At 37.8% G+C, this 15,228-nt stretch overlaps 1 protein-coding gene across 1 annotated transcript; it reads right to left on the reverse strand.

Moving 5' to 3' along the window:
* Nucleotides 1-6,812: 6,812 nt before the first annotated feature.
* Nucleotides 6,813-10,831, reverse strand: ARF6 (ARF GTPase 6). Its single transcript, XM_079119224.1, has 2 exons — nucleotides 10,696-10,831; nucleotides 6,813-10,595 (listed from the first exon to the last, which is right to left on the reverse strand). Exon 2 carries the CDS (start codon nucleotides 10,106-10,108, stop codon nucleotides 9,581-9,583), a length of 528 nt encoding a protein of 175 aa, XP_078975350.1. The 5' UTR covers nucleotides 10,109-10,595; nucleotides 10,696-10,831; the 3' UTR covers nucleotides 6,813-9,580.
* Between the last annotated feature and the right edge of the window lie 4,397 nt (nucleotides 10,832-15,228).

A 15,228-nucleotide genomic window follows, 5' to 3' on the forward strand; every position in this document is an offset into this window, starting at 1 on the left:
AGTGTGCTGGTATGTTGTAAAGGTTACATTTAAAGTCCATAGCATACTGACAGGTACACAATTATCATTCAATAGCAAGTATTAATTAAGTCTATACTCCATTTTCTCCTTCTGCATATTTCTTCCTCTAACTCCTAAATCATTATGGAAGAAAATATCCTATAATTCAGAACTAATGCTGACAATGAAGTATTAAATCCCAGTTTGCTGGATACACATATGCCTGAAATCCCAGCAGCTAGGGAGGCTGAGGCAGGAGAATCACAAGTTCAAAGTCAGCCTCAGGGACTTAGCAAGGCCTTACGCAACCTAAAAGGAAAAATAAAAAAAGCGCTAGGAATGTGGCCCAGGGATTAAGAGTCTCTGGGTTCAAGCCCTGTAACTAAAAAATAAAATTAAAAAATAAAAATAAGGAATTGGGGTTGTGGCTTAGCAGTAAAGAACTCACCTAGTATATGTGAGGCACTGAGTTCAATCCTCAACACCACATAAAAATAAATAAATAAAGATATTGTGTCCACCTACAACTAAAAAAAAAAAATTAAATAAAAAAATAAACCCCAGTTTGCAAATCTTAAATTTCGTAGTAAATTGGTAACTCTATATTTTAGAGATTAAGTTAATCATCATGATGCCCATAAATTAGAAATTCTTTTTTAAAAATTCTTTTAAATTTTACTCCATGACTATTTGAGTGATTGACACAAAGATATTTCAGGTTCAGTTTCAACCATATCACTAACTGCTAGGATTTACAGGAATAGTCTCGTCACCACTCCAGTAGCTTACTTTCTACTTTGAAGTGAGTCTACCAGCATCTGCATTTTTAATTACAGTGAAACTAGAATCACTTAGGCATAATCATCACAGCATTTCCAGAAGAACTTTATGCAAAATAAATAAATAAAGCTTAAGGAATTAACATTTTTTTGAACGGATTCATTCAATTTTCCTGTAACTCTAGTAAACTGGTGGTAGGAAGCACATGTTCTTCTCCCACTCCACCCTTGGCCACTAATACCTACAATACTTCTAAAAATATTTCGAAAATTAAATGGCCCTGTATTCACACACAACTCCTCTGGCTATCACATCCTTAACATCTATCATTGCCTCTTCATCACCAGTCTCTTGGAACATCTCCATCAGCTTCTCTGCTGCCTTCTATCTCTTTCACTGCAAAATCCAAACTTATCAAAGGAATCTCCTGGTGACTGTAGCATCAATTGTAAAGAACTCTTTTTGAACTTCAACCTTCTTTTTTTTTAATAGTAGATGGACACAATACCTTTATTTTATACATGTACTTTTATGTGGTGCTGAGGATCAAACCCAGTGCCTCACACGTGCTAGGCAAGCACTCTACCACTGAGCCACAACCCCAGTCCCTGAACTTCAACCTTCTTGATCTCTCTATAGAAATATCACTGATGTTCTAAATTTTCCCATTTCTTCTCAGATTTTTTGTTAACATTCACTCCTTCTTATCACCCTTTCCACCTATATTTTTATTGATGCATTATAATTTTACATAATGAAATTTCTATTACATATTTTTACATGCACACACTATAACAATATAATTTGGCCAACATCATTCCCCAATATTTTCCCTTTTCCTCCCATCCTCCCTCCCCCCGTCCATTTCCTCTACTTTACTGATCTCCCTTATATTTTAATGAGACCCTCACCACCCACTTCCTTTCTTTTCCTTTTCCTCTCTAGCTTAACATGAGAAAACATACAACCCTTGACCTGATTTGGTGCATTTTGCTTAACATAATGGTCTCAAGTTCTATCAATTTTCCTGCAAATGACATTTTATTTTTCTTTATGGTTGAATAAAACTCCACTGTGTATATACACCACCTTTTCTTTATCCATTCATTTGTTCATGGACCCCTAGACTGGTTCCATAGTTTATTGTGAACTGTGCTACTATAAACTACTCACCCTTTAAACATCATATTCCCTCAGGCTTCCAGCCTCTGCCCTTTTGCTTTTCTCACTCCTAAGGAATCTCATTATTATCTACCATTTCATATTAACTCCATTTACAAGCTAACTCCTTACCTCTGTCTATAGCCTAGATGTCTTTGGAACTCCTGGCCTATCTACTAGATTATCTCTATCTAGATATCTATGCATAGACACTTAAAATATGCTGTCAATACTAGCAGGTAAATCAGGCATGGTGGTACATACCCATAATACCAGCAACTCAGGAGGCTGAAGCAAGAGGATGGCAAGTTCAATGATAGCCTGCGCACTTGTGAGGCCCTGTCTCAAAATAAAAAGGGTTAGGGATATAACTACATAGTAGAGTGCTTACCTAACATGTGTGAGGCCCTGGGTTCAATCCCCAGTACTTGGGGTGAAAAAAGTTCAGTGGCTCCATTACACATAAAACAATATCCAAATTACTGGGGCTAGCTCTCCAAACCTTGTAAAATTCTTTTTTTATGGGGGTGGGGGGTAGTATTGGTCATGGAACCCAAGGGCCTCGTGCAATACATACCAGGCATGCAAAAAATGGTAACACAGTAATTCTCTTTGAGTCCAATTCAATTCCCACTGGCATTCTGTAGCCCACTCCAGCCTGCAATATGACCTCTCTGCTCTGTCTAGTATTTGGTATAACACTTAACCTCTTTGAACATGTCATGTGTCTTACATAGCCTTAAATGTCTACTTCATATAGAAATAACTGACAAATAGGAGCTGAGGGTATACTCAGCTCTCAGTGGTAGAGAGCATGGACCACTGGGTTCAATACCCAACACTACACACACACACACAAAGAATTCTTAGTTTTTTTAAAAACCAAAATTAATGTTTATTATAAGCCCTGCTCATGCTCCCAAGTATATGATTAAGGCAGTCTTGCTGACCCTAGAGTCCAGGTTATAGCTGACATGAAGACATAGTGGTTGTTTTCTGACACAGTGTTCAGTAAATCTCACAAAAAGTGAACTCTAATGGTATCTGTAAAAAGAAATACATTTATTAAACAATACCTGAAATGTCAGTCATTGTAAAATTTTTGGATAAAAACGATACAAATTGAATACTATAAATTTTATTAAATTTTTTCTTAAAAGGAATTTATGTAAGCATGCAAAAAAGCTCAGTGAAAATCAACTTTTCCTATGTTTTACAATAATCTGTAAAATTTATAATCAAGAAGTCATATTTAGCTGGGTGAAGTGGTACACACTTGCAATCCCTGAAACTCGAGAGGCTGAGGCAGGAGTGTCTCACAAGTTCAAAGCCAGTCTGGGCAACTTAACAAGACACTGTCTGAAAAAATTTTTTTCAAAAGAAGGGTGTAGCTCAGTGGCAGAGAGTCCCTGGGTTCAATCTCCAGTGCCTCCCAAAGTAGTAATATTTGATTTTACAGTGGTTTTTACAATATTTGATTTTTATATCATTTTACAGAAGACTCAAAATACAGATACTCAAAACCTGCTGATGGTCTGGGGTGATAGCCCCATGGTAGAGTCCTTGCCTAGCATGCAGGAGGCACTGGGTTCAATCTCCAATACTGCAAAAATAAAAACCTACTGATGATCAAATAAGAAAATGGTGGTAAATTATTATTTGTAAGAAAACACATTAGAGCAAGGCAATGCTCTCCTTCAGTCTCAGTGATGCAGGGACTTGAGGCAGGAAGATTGCAAGTCTGGGGCCAGTCTTAAAATTTAGCATGATCCTCAGCAAGTGAGACCCTGTGTCAAAATAAAAAATACAAAAAGAACTGGGGATGTACTTCAGTGGTGAAAGGCTCATAGATTCAATTCCCAGTACCACAAACCACACACCAAAAAAAATGAAGTTCACCGCAGTCACATTCACAGTACAGATTACTTGAATTCATATTCTGGCTTTACTACTCATTAACATGAAACTCCCTGTGCCTCAGTTTTCTCAACTATAATACTGAAGTCCCAAGGGGGTTGTGAGGATTTAGAGAATTAAGATGCATGAATACTTAGAACTATGCCTGACACATGGCCAACATTCAACAAATATTAACTCTTTTTATTTGTAATATATTTCTAAATTTGATCTCTTTAGGCCTAACTGCAATGTAGGACTTTTTCATAAAACTTTTTAAAATAAAGATATGAGGAGAAAGCACTTTGTCATATTATAACAAACTTAAAAAGATTCAAATCCCCAGTTCTAAAACTCTTAACAATTTTTTGTTTGTTTTCCTCTCATATTTTATGAACTTCTCAGGCCAGTCGACTCTGTAATGGAAAACAGCTTTTATGGTCATGAATAACTAGTTTCACATTGCTTTTTCTATGAATGGCAAGTGTTTTCATTGTTTCAAAGCTCATTTTGTCAATGTCTCTCATAAACTACTTTCCTGCTAACTTGGTTTCTCTTTTTAAATGGTTAAAACGTCCTACAACATTAGTATAGAACAACTCTCCAGTCAAAAAAATTCATGTTTGGTAAAGTATTTTTCCCCAGTTTATACTGGTTACAGGAATAATATTGAAAGAACCAAATATCAAGCAACATATTAGTTTCCAAGTCAATAAAACACTTCCTCTTGCAAAGTTTAATAATATAAAATACCACTCAGGACTTGATGACAGTAATACCAAGAAAAGCCACAATTGAATGTTATCTGACCCTATTCCCAACTAATCTAGGTTATCTGGAGGAAAGAGCATATTAACAGAGAAGTACATTTAACTTAAATCCAAACACCAGTAAAACCACTAAAAGAAGGGAAACATTTAAAATGAAATTGTTCGCAAAATTTTTAAGAATTATGTTAAAAATCAAAGCAGAAACTACTGATTTCACACGAACTTAAGAAAAAAAAATTCAGGCTATTCACTAAAAGTCTCAGGGATCACTAAGGGTGAAATTGTGGTAAATAATATAAACTACCATATTGATTCAACTCATTTAACAATGGTCTTTTGCTCTAAATTATTGAACTTTCTATATATTTTGATTGTTCGAAAAATTTGATTTTAGTCAACAATTTCCATAAAGGGCCAGATAGTAAATACTTTGCTTTTCAGGCCACATACTGTTACTGTCACATATATACAATGTTTTCTTATAATCTTTAAAACCCTAAAAACATTATAAAACAATATAAAAACATTCTTAGCACAGTTCCTATAATAACAGGCCACAACCAGATTTGCCCTTGGTTAAATTGTTTTCTCAGCCTGGCTTTACACTATACATGTTATCTTTTTGTTACTATGTCAGTTACACCAATCTTATTTTCTTCTTTCAAATATTTGCTCAAATGTCACCTTCTCAATGAAGGCTTCTCTGAGCATTTTCTTACCTGTTCCCCTGTACATATCATTCTAAATATAGTGTTAGCTAACACACTTTCACTTATCTTCTGATCTTTGTTCTCCCCCATCCACCCATCTAAGTTCCATAAAAGCAAATATTTTATTTTTTCCCACTGATACATCTTCTGCACCTGAACAGTTCCAGGAACATTAGTAGACTCTCCATAAATCTACCCTCACACTTAAAAAACAAATACTATGGAGGAAAAGTATAATCTATGTGAAATAATTTAACAAGTGAGATGTTCAAAAACAAGTTCAAGTAATCATAAAACATTTTTAATAAAGGGGAAAAAGCATTTCCTTATCCCTACAGAATGAGGTTTGTTCTTAGTCTAATTCTCTTGTAGCTGACCATTACTTTAGCTAATTTAATAACATAATTCAATTATAATTCCTAAGTCCCACTATAGACCAGTACTGCCTTCTTTGATCTCATCTAGTTCAACTAGTTTGGCAACTTAAAAGTTTGGCAGAGCAGGAAGTTTCTTTGGTTTTTCGATGGCTCCATCTCCCAATATTCCATTTTTATAAATTTCTAAACACTGTAATCTCTCCTACTTAGTCTCTGCCATTTGATTAAACAGGCAAAATGCTAGACTCTATTGAATATTCCAAATACATAATGCTCAGTGATTAGTCAGATTTGAAAGTTGTAATTGCTATTGTAGTTTTACATTTTTTAACCTGAGACAAGACTTGTCTAATTATTAGAGTCTTTTTGAATAAAGTATACTTAAAACTCTGGGAATTTAGTAAGCTCCATCACCATTCAGATTATGGCTACTGTTCCCAAGCTTACATTAAAGGATAGCAAAACATTCAAGAGGAAAATATTTCCTATTGCTATCAATGACAAATTGATCCTAGATATCCCCCCCAAAAAAATCACATTAACAACTATTAATGTGGGGTTTAAATCAAACAAGGTATCACATTAAGACCTATAAAATCAAATTACAAAAAGTTGCTGAGGGGAATGCTTACAAAAATGTGTATTAAAGAAGTTATTCCCTACAGTTGTACTAAGCAGCTTCATTTCTGCCCTTATCAGACAAGCAACTTTGATCCCTAAGAGAAACTTTAAAATCCAAGTCTTTTTTCAAAGGTTAAGGTAACTCTGAAGGCCAATTCTTTACAAACACAATTCCATACTTTAAAAAATGATTATAAATTTAAAACAGTAGAATAAAGACTGCTGTAGGATAATTTTTTTAAAAAAATTTTATTTTCAACTGTTCTTGTGTCCTAAGTTATCATAAAATAAGATTAGTTTAGGTGAAATTAGCACAGGGCAAACCCTCCTTAAACAACCAGCATTTACAAGGACTAACCTGATGCTCTTGTTGCTGCTGTTAAGTCAAGTGACTCCCAAATTAAATCACTTTTTACCATATATCCTTGGAAAAAGAACATGGCCCAACACACCAACACATCCCACTTTTCTAGTTCGAGTAACGTAACATGAGAAACTGCACTGTGTAATTCCTTTATTTTCTGCATATTAGTGCTTTATCAACACTACAACCATGAAGAACACAATTCCAAGTACTGTACTTTTTAGTTTGGGGAGATCACAGTCTACAGACTCATTTACTTATATTAGACAAGATTAACCTCATTCAAAACTTACTGCAGTTTATAAATTCACATAAATACAGAAAGTGATGCAATTAAACAAAAACTTGAGGATATTTTTAAAAATCTTAAAATTCTTAGATTATTACTTTTTTCTGCGGGCTGTAATTACCTGCTCCGTTAATAACCAATGGTTATGGTTCCATTTAACTTCATCAATTATAAACTTTTTAAACCCTCAAAGAAAATGTTAAGATTACAATTTTTCCAAGAGATTAAGGGTTTTCAAAATCTCAAATATTTGCTTCCCTCCCCCCACCTTTCAGACATTTCAAATAAACTAAAAATAAACCACATCTCACCTGCAACATTCAATAATAGTAATCACTTGTATAAAATTTTAACTATGCCCCCAGTTATTTTAAGACACAAAAAAATGGCTGCCTACCAATCTGTCACAAGTTAGAAATACTACATTTAAGAATTAACATGAGGGTTTCAAGTTTCCTCCAGTTTAGGCATTTATACTTTTGTGCTTGTTTTGTTTCAGGATGTTACTATAGCATTGATATTTGTATAACCCATGTTTATGTACCTTAAAATGTAATCATTTTAAAACACTAAGATTTACATTTATGGTGGAGCTTTGGGAATTTTAAAAAGCAACCAAAATGTCCTTAGATGTGTTTTTCAGTCTCATTTCTAGAGATACTTCTACTAAAGTGAAACTGAAAACCTTATACTTTAGTTGCATCTTGAATTCAAAAATCCCTCTGCACCAGGAGCCTATAATATAGCACCTTTTCTCATCTGCTTAAGTAGAATGTTTTGAGATTTACTTGATAGTTGATTTTTTTTTTATAGTCTTATCCTTCTCATATCTTTGGTAAAAGCTCCATTATATAATATGGCCAAAACATGAAGGACCAATACTGTCCAACTATACCATGATATCCCGCTCAATTTTAGTTTTCAGACACCCTCATAAACAAAACCCACTCTACCTTTTCCTGTATACTGCCTTTGCAGTCTACATTTCTGAAATTCCCTAAGTTTAATTCCTTGAGGATCACTAAAATTAATCCTTAAGGCTATGTAAGAACCAGATGCTGCTTCACAATTCTGAATCAAGCATTAACACTGGTTCAAAATATTACCATAGTGGTCTTAATCTAGTTACTGGTCCTAACCAGCTAATCTTGTTATGCTCTGGATATCACCAGAGAGCACACTGCTTACCCTAGAAGAAAAATAAGTTTACATTCATTGTCATCTGTAGGTTCTTTCTCTTATCCTACTTCCCCTTTAATTGTCCTCAGGCCTATACATCATTCATTCATCCATCACATTTCCTTCCTTAAAGGAGATGATGTATTACTGAACCAACAGGATATCTATTTGCATGAGTTAATCCTACAATCAAGCAAAATTAAATACCTCTTTTAATAAAAATTTTTTTCCAGTGTTCTAATTAATGGAGATGTGGATCACTCATCTATAAAAATGACTTACATCTTCTGCTTAATCAGTTGCTGTAATATGAAAACAGGAAGATGTATTTTTCCAGCTAAGCAAAAGGTGCATGTAATTTGAATTGTTAAATGCTTTATTATTGAACAGAGTCAACGTTTTAGTAATTTTAAAACTACTGGTCTTAAAGACATTTGAAACAAGGTAAAAGCATATATTCCAGTTTTGCCCAAGAGTCACTTAAAATATCTACAAATATCTCATCTGTGTGTGGCATACACCATTATTGCTCCATTTTCTGGAAAGAGTCTATTTTTAAAATAAAGAGGGAAAACAGCAAAGTTGCTGACTTTGCAGTGAAAAAAATCTGCATCCTTGACAGGTTACACTTTCATACTTTTGTAGCATAAGTTAGTTATATTAGGGGAAACTTGGGTTTTATTCCTACTCATGCATGATGTATGTTTCAGAACTTAATAGCTGACATTTCAAAGAACTTCTTTACATTACCTGTTTAACATACTGATGTGCAACTGGAACATATTACAATAATATTACTCATTTTGCCACTGTGGGCTAAGTTTACCATACTGGTCTCAGATATAAAAGGTCACATTTGAAATTACTAAGTTAAAGTTAGAACTAATGCGGGGGGGGGGGCTTCAATATAAAAGACAAAACGGCAGTTTGATTAAGCAATAATTTTCAGTTTACTAGATGAAACAGACTTGCAACATAGTCTGCATGAATGCAAAATAAGCCATCTACAGCAAGTGATGAGGAAATTGGGCAAAAAGGAAAAAAGCATACATTGGGGAAAAAAAGATTCTCTCGAAATAAAAAAATCAAACCATTATTATAAAGGACTTTACCAAGAACTGCTATATTTCCCCCACCCCATTTGCTGGAAGTCAACAAGAGCATGTAGCATTGTGTTCATGTCAAATGTCGGATCAGAGCATCCTAACGCAAGGCAAAAAGAGGAAAAAAAAAAAAAAAAAAAAAAAAGGAAAAAAGAAAATCCCCGAACCGCCCGCCCCCCCCAACCCCCCGCAAAACCGTAGAACAGTAACTCCAGAGTTCAAATTCAAAAGAAGAGAAAGTGGCAATTGAAGGAGGTGAAGATGGTGGCGATAATCCTATGAATGGGTTTTTGATTTCTCTCCTTCCGGGGGATGGGTGGAGAATGCTCATTAGGATTTGTAGTTAGAGGTTAACCATGTGAGCCCCTCATAGAGTCCGTCCCCTGAGGTGGCACAGGAGGGCTGCACATACCAGTTCCTGTCCCGAATCCGGGTCAGGCCCAGTTTCTCCTGGATCTCGTGGGGTTTCATGGCATCAGGCAGGTCCTGCTTGTTGGCGAAGATGAGGATTATGGCGTCCCTCATCTCCCGGTCATTGATAATGCGGTGCAGCTCCTGGCGGGCCTCGTCTATGCGGTCTCGGTCGGCGCAGTCCACCACGAAGATCAGACCCTGGGTCCCAGTGTAGTAATGCCGCCAGAGCGGCCGGATCTTGTCCTGGCCGCCTACATCCCACACGTTGAACTTGACATTTTTGTAAGTCACCGTCTCCACGTTGAAACCCACGGTGGGAATGGTGGTCACCGACTGGCCCAGCTTCAACTTGTACAGGATTGTTGTCTTGCCCGCCGCGTCCAGGCCCAACATGAGGATCCGCATTTCCTTGTTCCCGAAGATTTTGGATAGCACCTTCCCCATCGCGTCGGAAGAGCCGGGGCCGGGGGCATTCAGGTGTCCCGGGTCCCCTCTGCCAACAACGCCGCCGCCGCCGCCGCGAAACCGAAAGGAAGGCTCCCCGCCGCGAGGGCGCTCGAGCGGCCTGCGTGGAAGTTGCCTCCTAGGGGCAGGGCCCGGGCCTGCGGCTCACTCGGGCATCGCCGGCCGCACAACTTGAAGCCTCCAGTCGCCGCCGCTGCCGGGGCCCTGAGTCTGCGTCGGGAGAGCCGCCGCCCTGCTGAGGCGCGGCCCGGCCCGGAACTGCCCTTCCCCCCGCAGGCGCCGCGCGAGCGCCGCCGCGGTTCCCGCTCCTCCGCCTTCTTCTCACCCGCCGCGGGAGACTGCGGCCCCCTGGCCCGCCCGCCGGTCCGCGAGCACCGGGCTCACCACCGACCCAAGACACCCGAGAGGGAGCGCGGCTCCGGCGCCCCGTCAGGTCATTGATCCTCGCGGGAACTCGGTGCACAGCCTGCAGAAATACAGAGAGGAAAAAAGGATTTACCGCCAGAGCTCCAAAGGGGAGCGGAGGCCGAGGCGAGCCGCCTTTCCAGCTTGGCCCGGGAGTTTACCTCCAGCCGCCGCCCCAAGCGCGGGCTCCCTCCAACCTCCACCTCCTCCTCCCAGCTCTGCCGCCGCCGCTGCCGGAAAAGGCGCCGAGGAAACCGCCTCACTTCCCCTCCCGACCACGCAGGCGCAGCAGAGGCCGACCGTTCGGACAAGAGCGACCTCTGTAAGGAGAGCAGCCCGCGCGCCTAGCGTCACCGGCGCCACGCGCCGGAGTGGGCGGAGCTACGGCGTCTCGGAAGGCTTGCAGGTGCGGCCCTCGTGGAGCCCGGTATCTGGGACTCCGAGTCTGGGTCCGCGCTCACTTGTCGCTTTTCTGGTGTCTCTTTTTCATTCTGTCTCCGGACTTCCTAATTCGACCCGGACCAGAGTTGTAAATCCATTATGTTGGGGGCTCTACAGCGTGGGTCCCCAGGGAATCCTGCTGCCGCGACGAATGCCCCATCCGAGCTGCTTCCAGACTCATACCAGACCTCTGTGCTCGCCAGAAGCCGCGCCAGTTCCCTCCTAGTCTCCCCAGACTTCGCGCGCCTTATTTCCCATCGAAGCCCCGTTCGCTTCTTTTTCCTTTTCCCCAACCCCTCCTTGGTTTTCTTTATTCCTTGAGTTCTGTGTGTTTCCTGGAAGACACGTGGGAGACCAGTGTTCCGTGTGGAATCTGCGAAAGCAGCCAGCGCTTTTACGGGGCTTGGGTTTGCCTGAAGCTTCACTTCAGTGAGCCCTGTCTGATGTCTCCCGAGAACGAGCTCACGTTCCTTAAAAATTAGGATATTCTCAAGAGTTCCTATGATACAATACCTTACTATTTTCAACTTTGGGGAAAAAAACGCGAGTACTTTTCATATTTAAATATCGCCTTCTCTTAGTGTGGTCAGTAGTAGCTTCTCACACATCCACTCGATCTTAAGCCTTGACAGTATTGGTACACCATACAGAATCAGAATGACTACTTCTGCAGCCTGGATCTGGTCATTTAACCTTGCTGAGTTTATCTCCAGTGTAAACTGATCTTAGTTACTCCACTCCACTTAAGGATTAACTAATGAAATGTTTGTGGAAGACTAGGAAAACTTAGTATTAAGTGGTTAGTGATAAAGTTAAAATAAGGTGAAAGCTTAAATATCAAGAGGAGAAAAAACAGGAAATAAGGTGTGTTTTTTTTTTTTAAGGAAATCTAGGTTTTTTTTTTAACAGCATATGATAGCATACTATTTTTATTTCACAATTTAAGGAAATTTGATAATAGATAATGTGAAATGGTACATAGGTTAGGCTTGTAAACTCCACCTTGAAATAAACTTATTAAATTTATTACCAGTATTCTAATAACAACATGATTTACTTTCCATTGGCCCTAAAATGCACTGTCATAAAACTAAAAGAATGGAATTTAAGGTTTAAGTGTTACTCCTTTATTTTCTAGATGTGAATCCATATGTCTTCATCTTTGTATACTTCCATTTCTTGATTGTAAAATCAGATGAAGAATATCATCACTAATGATAGTCACCATTTATTTTGAGCGTTATGACAAATACTGAACTAAATTGTTTTAAGTATTGTAATCTTTACAGCAACCATATGAAGTAGCTTCAAGTATTAACATTTACACGTGAGAAAACTGAGGGTTAGCCAATTTAAGTAACCTGAAGGTCATGGAGCTGGAATAAATCATCAGTCTATGATTTTAACCCCAAAATATGCCATCTCCCATTTACCTCACAGTTGTTTTGAGGTTCATTTACAGTATTTCCTAAAATGTTTATAACTGTAAAGTGCCATTAGCAATTATTGTTATATTTGGGGGAATATTTTTGGATAAATAGCAATAATAGTTTAATCAAGTTTTCATGTGTGGCATATCTCCGGGGAGCCCGGAGACTAAAGTGACTCATCATACATTAACACGTTATTTTTTAAGTACTAATCATAACACAAAACCAATACTAATGACCAGAAAATGGAGTAAAAATTTTAAACTTTCTGTACATAATCATACCAGTAAAAAAAGAAAGACAATTTTAATAAAATCAAAACACCTGAAAAAGATAACACTTTAGGCAATTACTGACTAATACCACAGATGAAGCATTTTGTTTTCTTTTTTCCTCCTTGAAACAATTTTTTAAAAAGTAGTTTTAGGGCTGTGAGTATGGTTCAGTGGTAGAGCAATTGCCTAGCATGCATGAGGGCCTGGGTTTGATCCCTAGCACCACAATATAAAATAAAAATAAATTTCAACTTTAAAAATATTACCATTCAATGAAACATTTTACAGGTAAACTAAAATTGTGTTTGTGAAACAAAACATATTTCTGTTGGCACCCTGTTTAACTGATTTTTTTTTTTAAACAAACGAAAGCTCCAAAAGCCAACTATAGAAAAATTAGTTTCTGCTTTTTAACTAAAGCCTACAAATGAAGGAATTTCTCCAACTTGAAAACCAAGATTCCCAAGAAAACACCATGTCATAATTTCTGCTCTGTTTAGTAACCACATATAAAATGCTTATGATATGCATAGCTAAAATAATAGACAAGTATTTTAAAAATCTTAGATTTTGTTTTTAAAATAAAATGAATGTCTTCCTTAACAGCAATACCTACACTGTTTACCCCTATTTCTGCATTCTTTTGACTATTAGCAGCCACTCATTCTGTATGACCCTGTCATATATTTCTTTTTATCCCACCCAGTGACAAGAACAAGCCTCACTACATGGCAAGGGTTTGATGATTTTATTCCACTTATTATTTTGGACCCCAAGGCCAGACTTACCCAGAATTGAATTCATCTAATTAAAGAAGGCATACCACCCCAGGAAATCTATTAGCAGTAGATATAAAGAATAAGTAAGAAACAATAATAAAGTATACCTTTAGAAAATTTCCTGAAACTACTAATTGAGGCAGTTAGACCTGTATTGGAGTTTAACCTATGTGTTTATAAGCTAAGGGAGGCTTCATGTCTTTTTCATTTTGAATTCTTAGTGTCTACCATAATTCCTGGTATATTTTATAATAAAGTTTCAAAAAAAAATTTAAAGAGAACACATTGAAGATTGAAAGTCTCACAAAACTGAACAATGAATTATTATAACAATTTATATTTGTAAGCTATTCTTGATAACTTTCATGGATGTGATTTTTTTTTTTTTCTTCTCAGTACTGAAGTTTCAGGGCCTAGCACATGCTAGGCAAGTGCTCTATTACTGAACTACATTCCCAGCCCTTTTTATTTTATTTTGAATTAGGCTGGCCTGGGACTTGGAATCCTTCTGCCTCTCAAATAGCTGGGATTAGGGGCATGTGCCACCATGCCTAATAGATACAGATATTTTAAAGGGACATGCTGTGAGAACCAAAATGTTAGTTCACTAACATCCTGTCCCTGTGTCACCAGAGGAGGCACTTTTTGTTCAGCCATTAAAAAAGAGGCTGATCATAAATGTGGTTTGCCCAGGGTGAGGCTTATCCATTCCTTGAGCTCCATATGTGCTGATCCCCTGTGACTTCCCCAAATATGGGAAACTCAACTCCATAATTGTGGTAGTAGGGGACTGTGTAAGTGCTCTCCCCTCTCTCTCTCAAAAAAAAAAGGTATCCTATTGAAAACCCTGATAATTACTTTCATTATGCCTCAGTATGAAGACTTTCATTTTTAGCAATTAAAATTGGTGACAGAATTAAAAACAAAAGTTTGAATTAGAGTTGATATTTCACAAATTGTTTACTAGCTACAGCTTCAGACAGAAACATTGAGGCACATGGTCAAGAGAATGGAAAAGGCTAAGTTATATCTTTACATTAACCTTCCAACACTTTCTGGCTTACCGGAACAAAACTTGGGTAAGCCATTGATTATCAATTTCTCTATTCCTGTAGGGGAAAATCTATCTTCATTGATTAGGGCAGTACCTATTATTATTTCTCCTTATACTTGAAAGAGCTGAGGTACTGAAAAGGTCAGCAACTTTCTTTTAGGGTCAATAAATAGTACTGAGCAGATTCAAGTCAAGAATTTTTGATCCAAGTCTGGTGTTCTTCTCTCTTCCATACTGAATTATTGTGTTTATGTGTGAACTCAGAAAACTGTACTAGATCAATGATTTTTATCCCTGGCTGCACATCAGAATTAGCTGGGGAGATTTTAAGCCACAAAAATGGGCCACATCCCACATCAATTAAGTCAAAAAATCTGGGATGGAGGGCCTATCCACCCACCAGTTTTGTTTTAAGTTATCCAAGTCATCCTGTTGTGCAGCTAAGATTGAGAACACCGAACTAATTGCTAAATTCCTTTTACATTCGAAATTGTATGTATTCTGAATGCTTATTTATTATCTCTTATCTCCAAGATATGTATCCCCCCAAATATTGTTTACATAGTGTGGTGCAGTAATACTTTAACCACTGGTTTAAACTACCAAGACATTAGACTTGTCAGACCAAAGCATAAATCTTTGAGATTCTTGCAAAAAGCTATTTTGAAAACAAACCATAATTATAGTTAAAATTATTAAATTATTAGAACTAGTA

Source organism: Sciurus vulgaris, assembly GCF_902686455.1.
Source record: "Sciurus vulgaris genome assembly, chromosome: 2".
In the NCBI taxonomy this organism is placed as follows: Eukaryota; Metazoa; Chordata; class Mammalia; order Rodentia; family Sciuridae; genus Sciurus; species Sciurus vulgaris.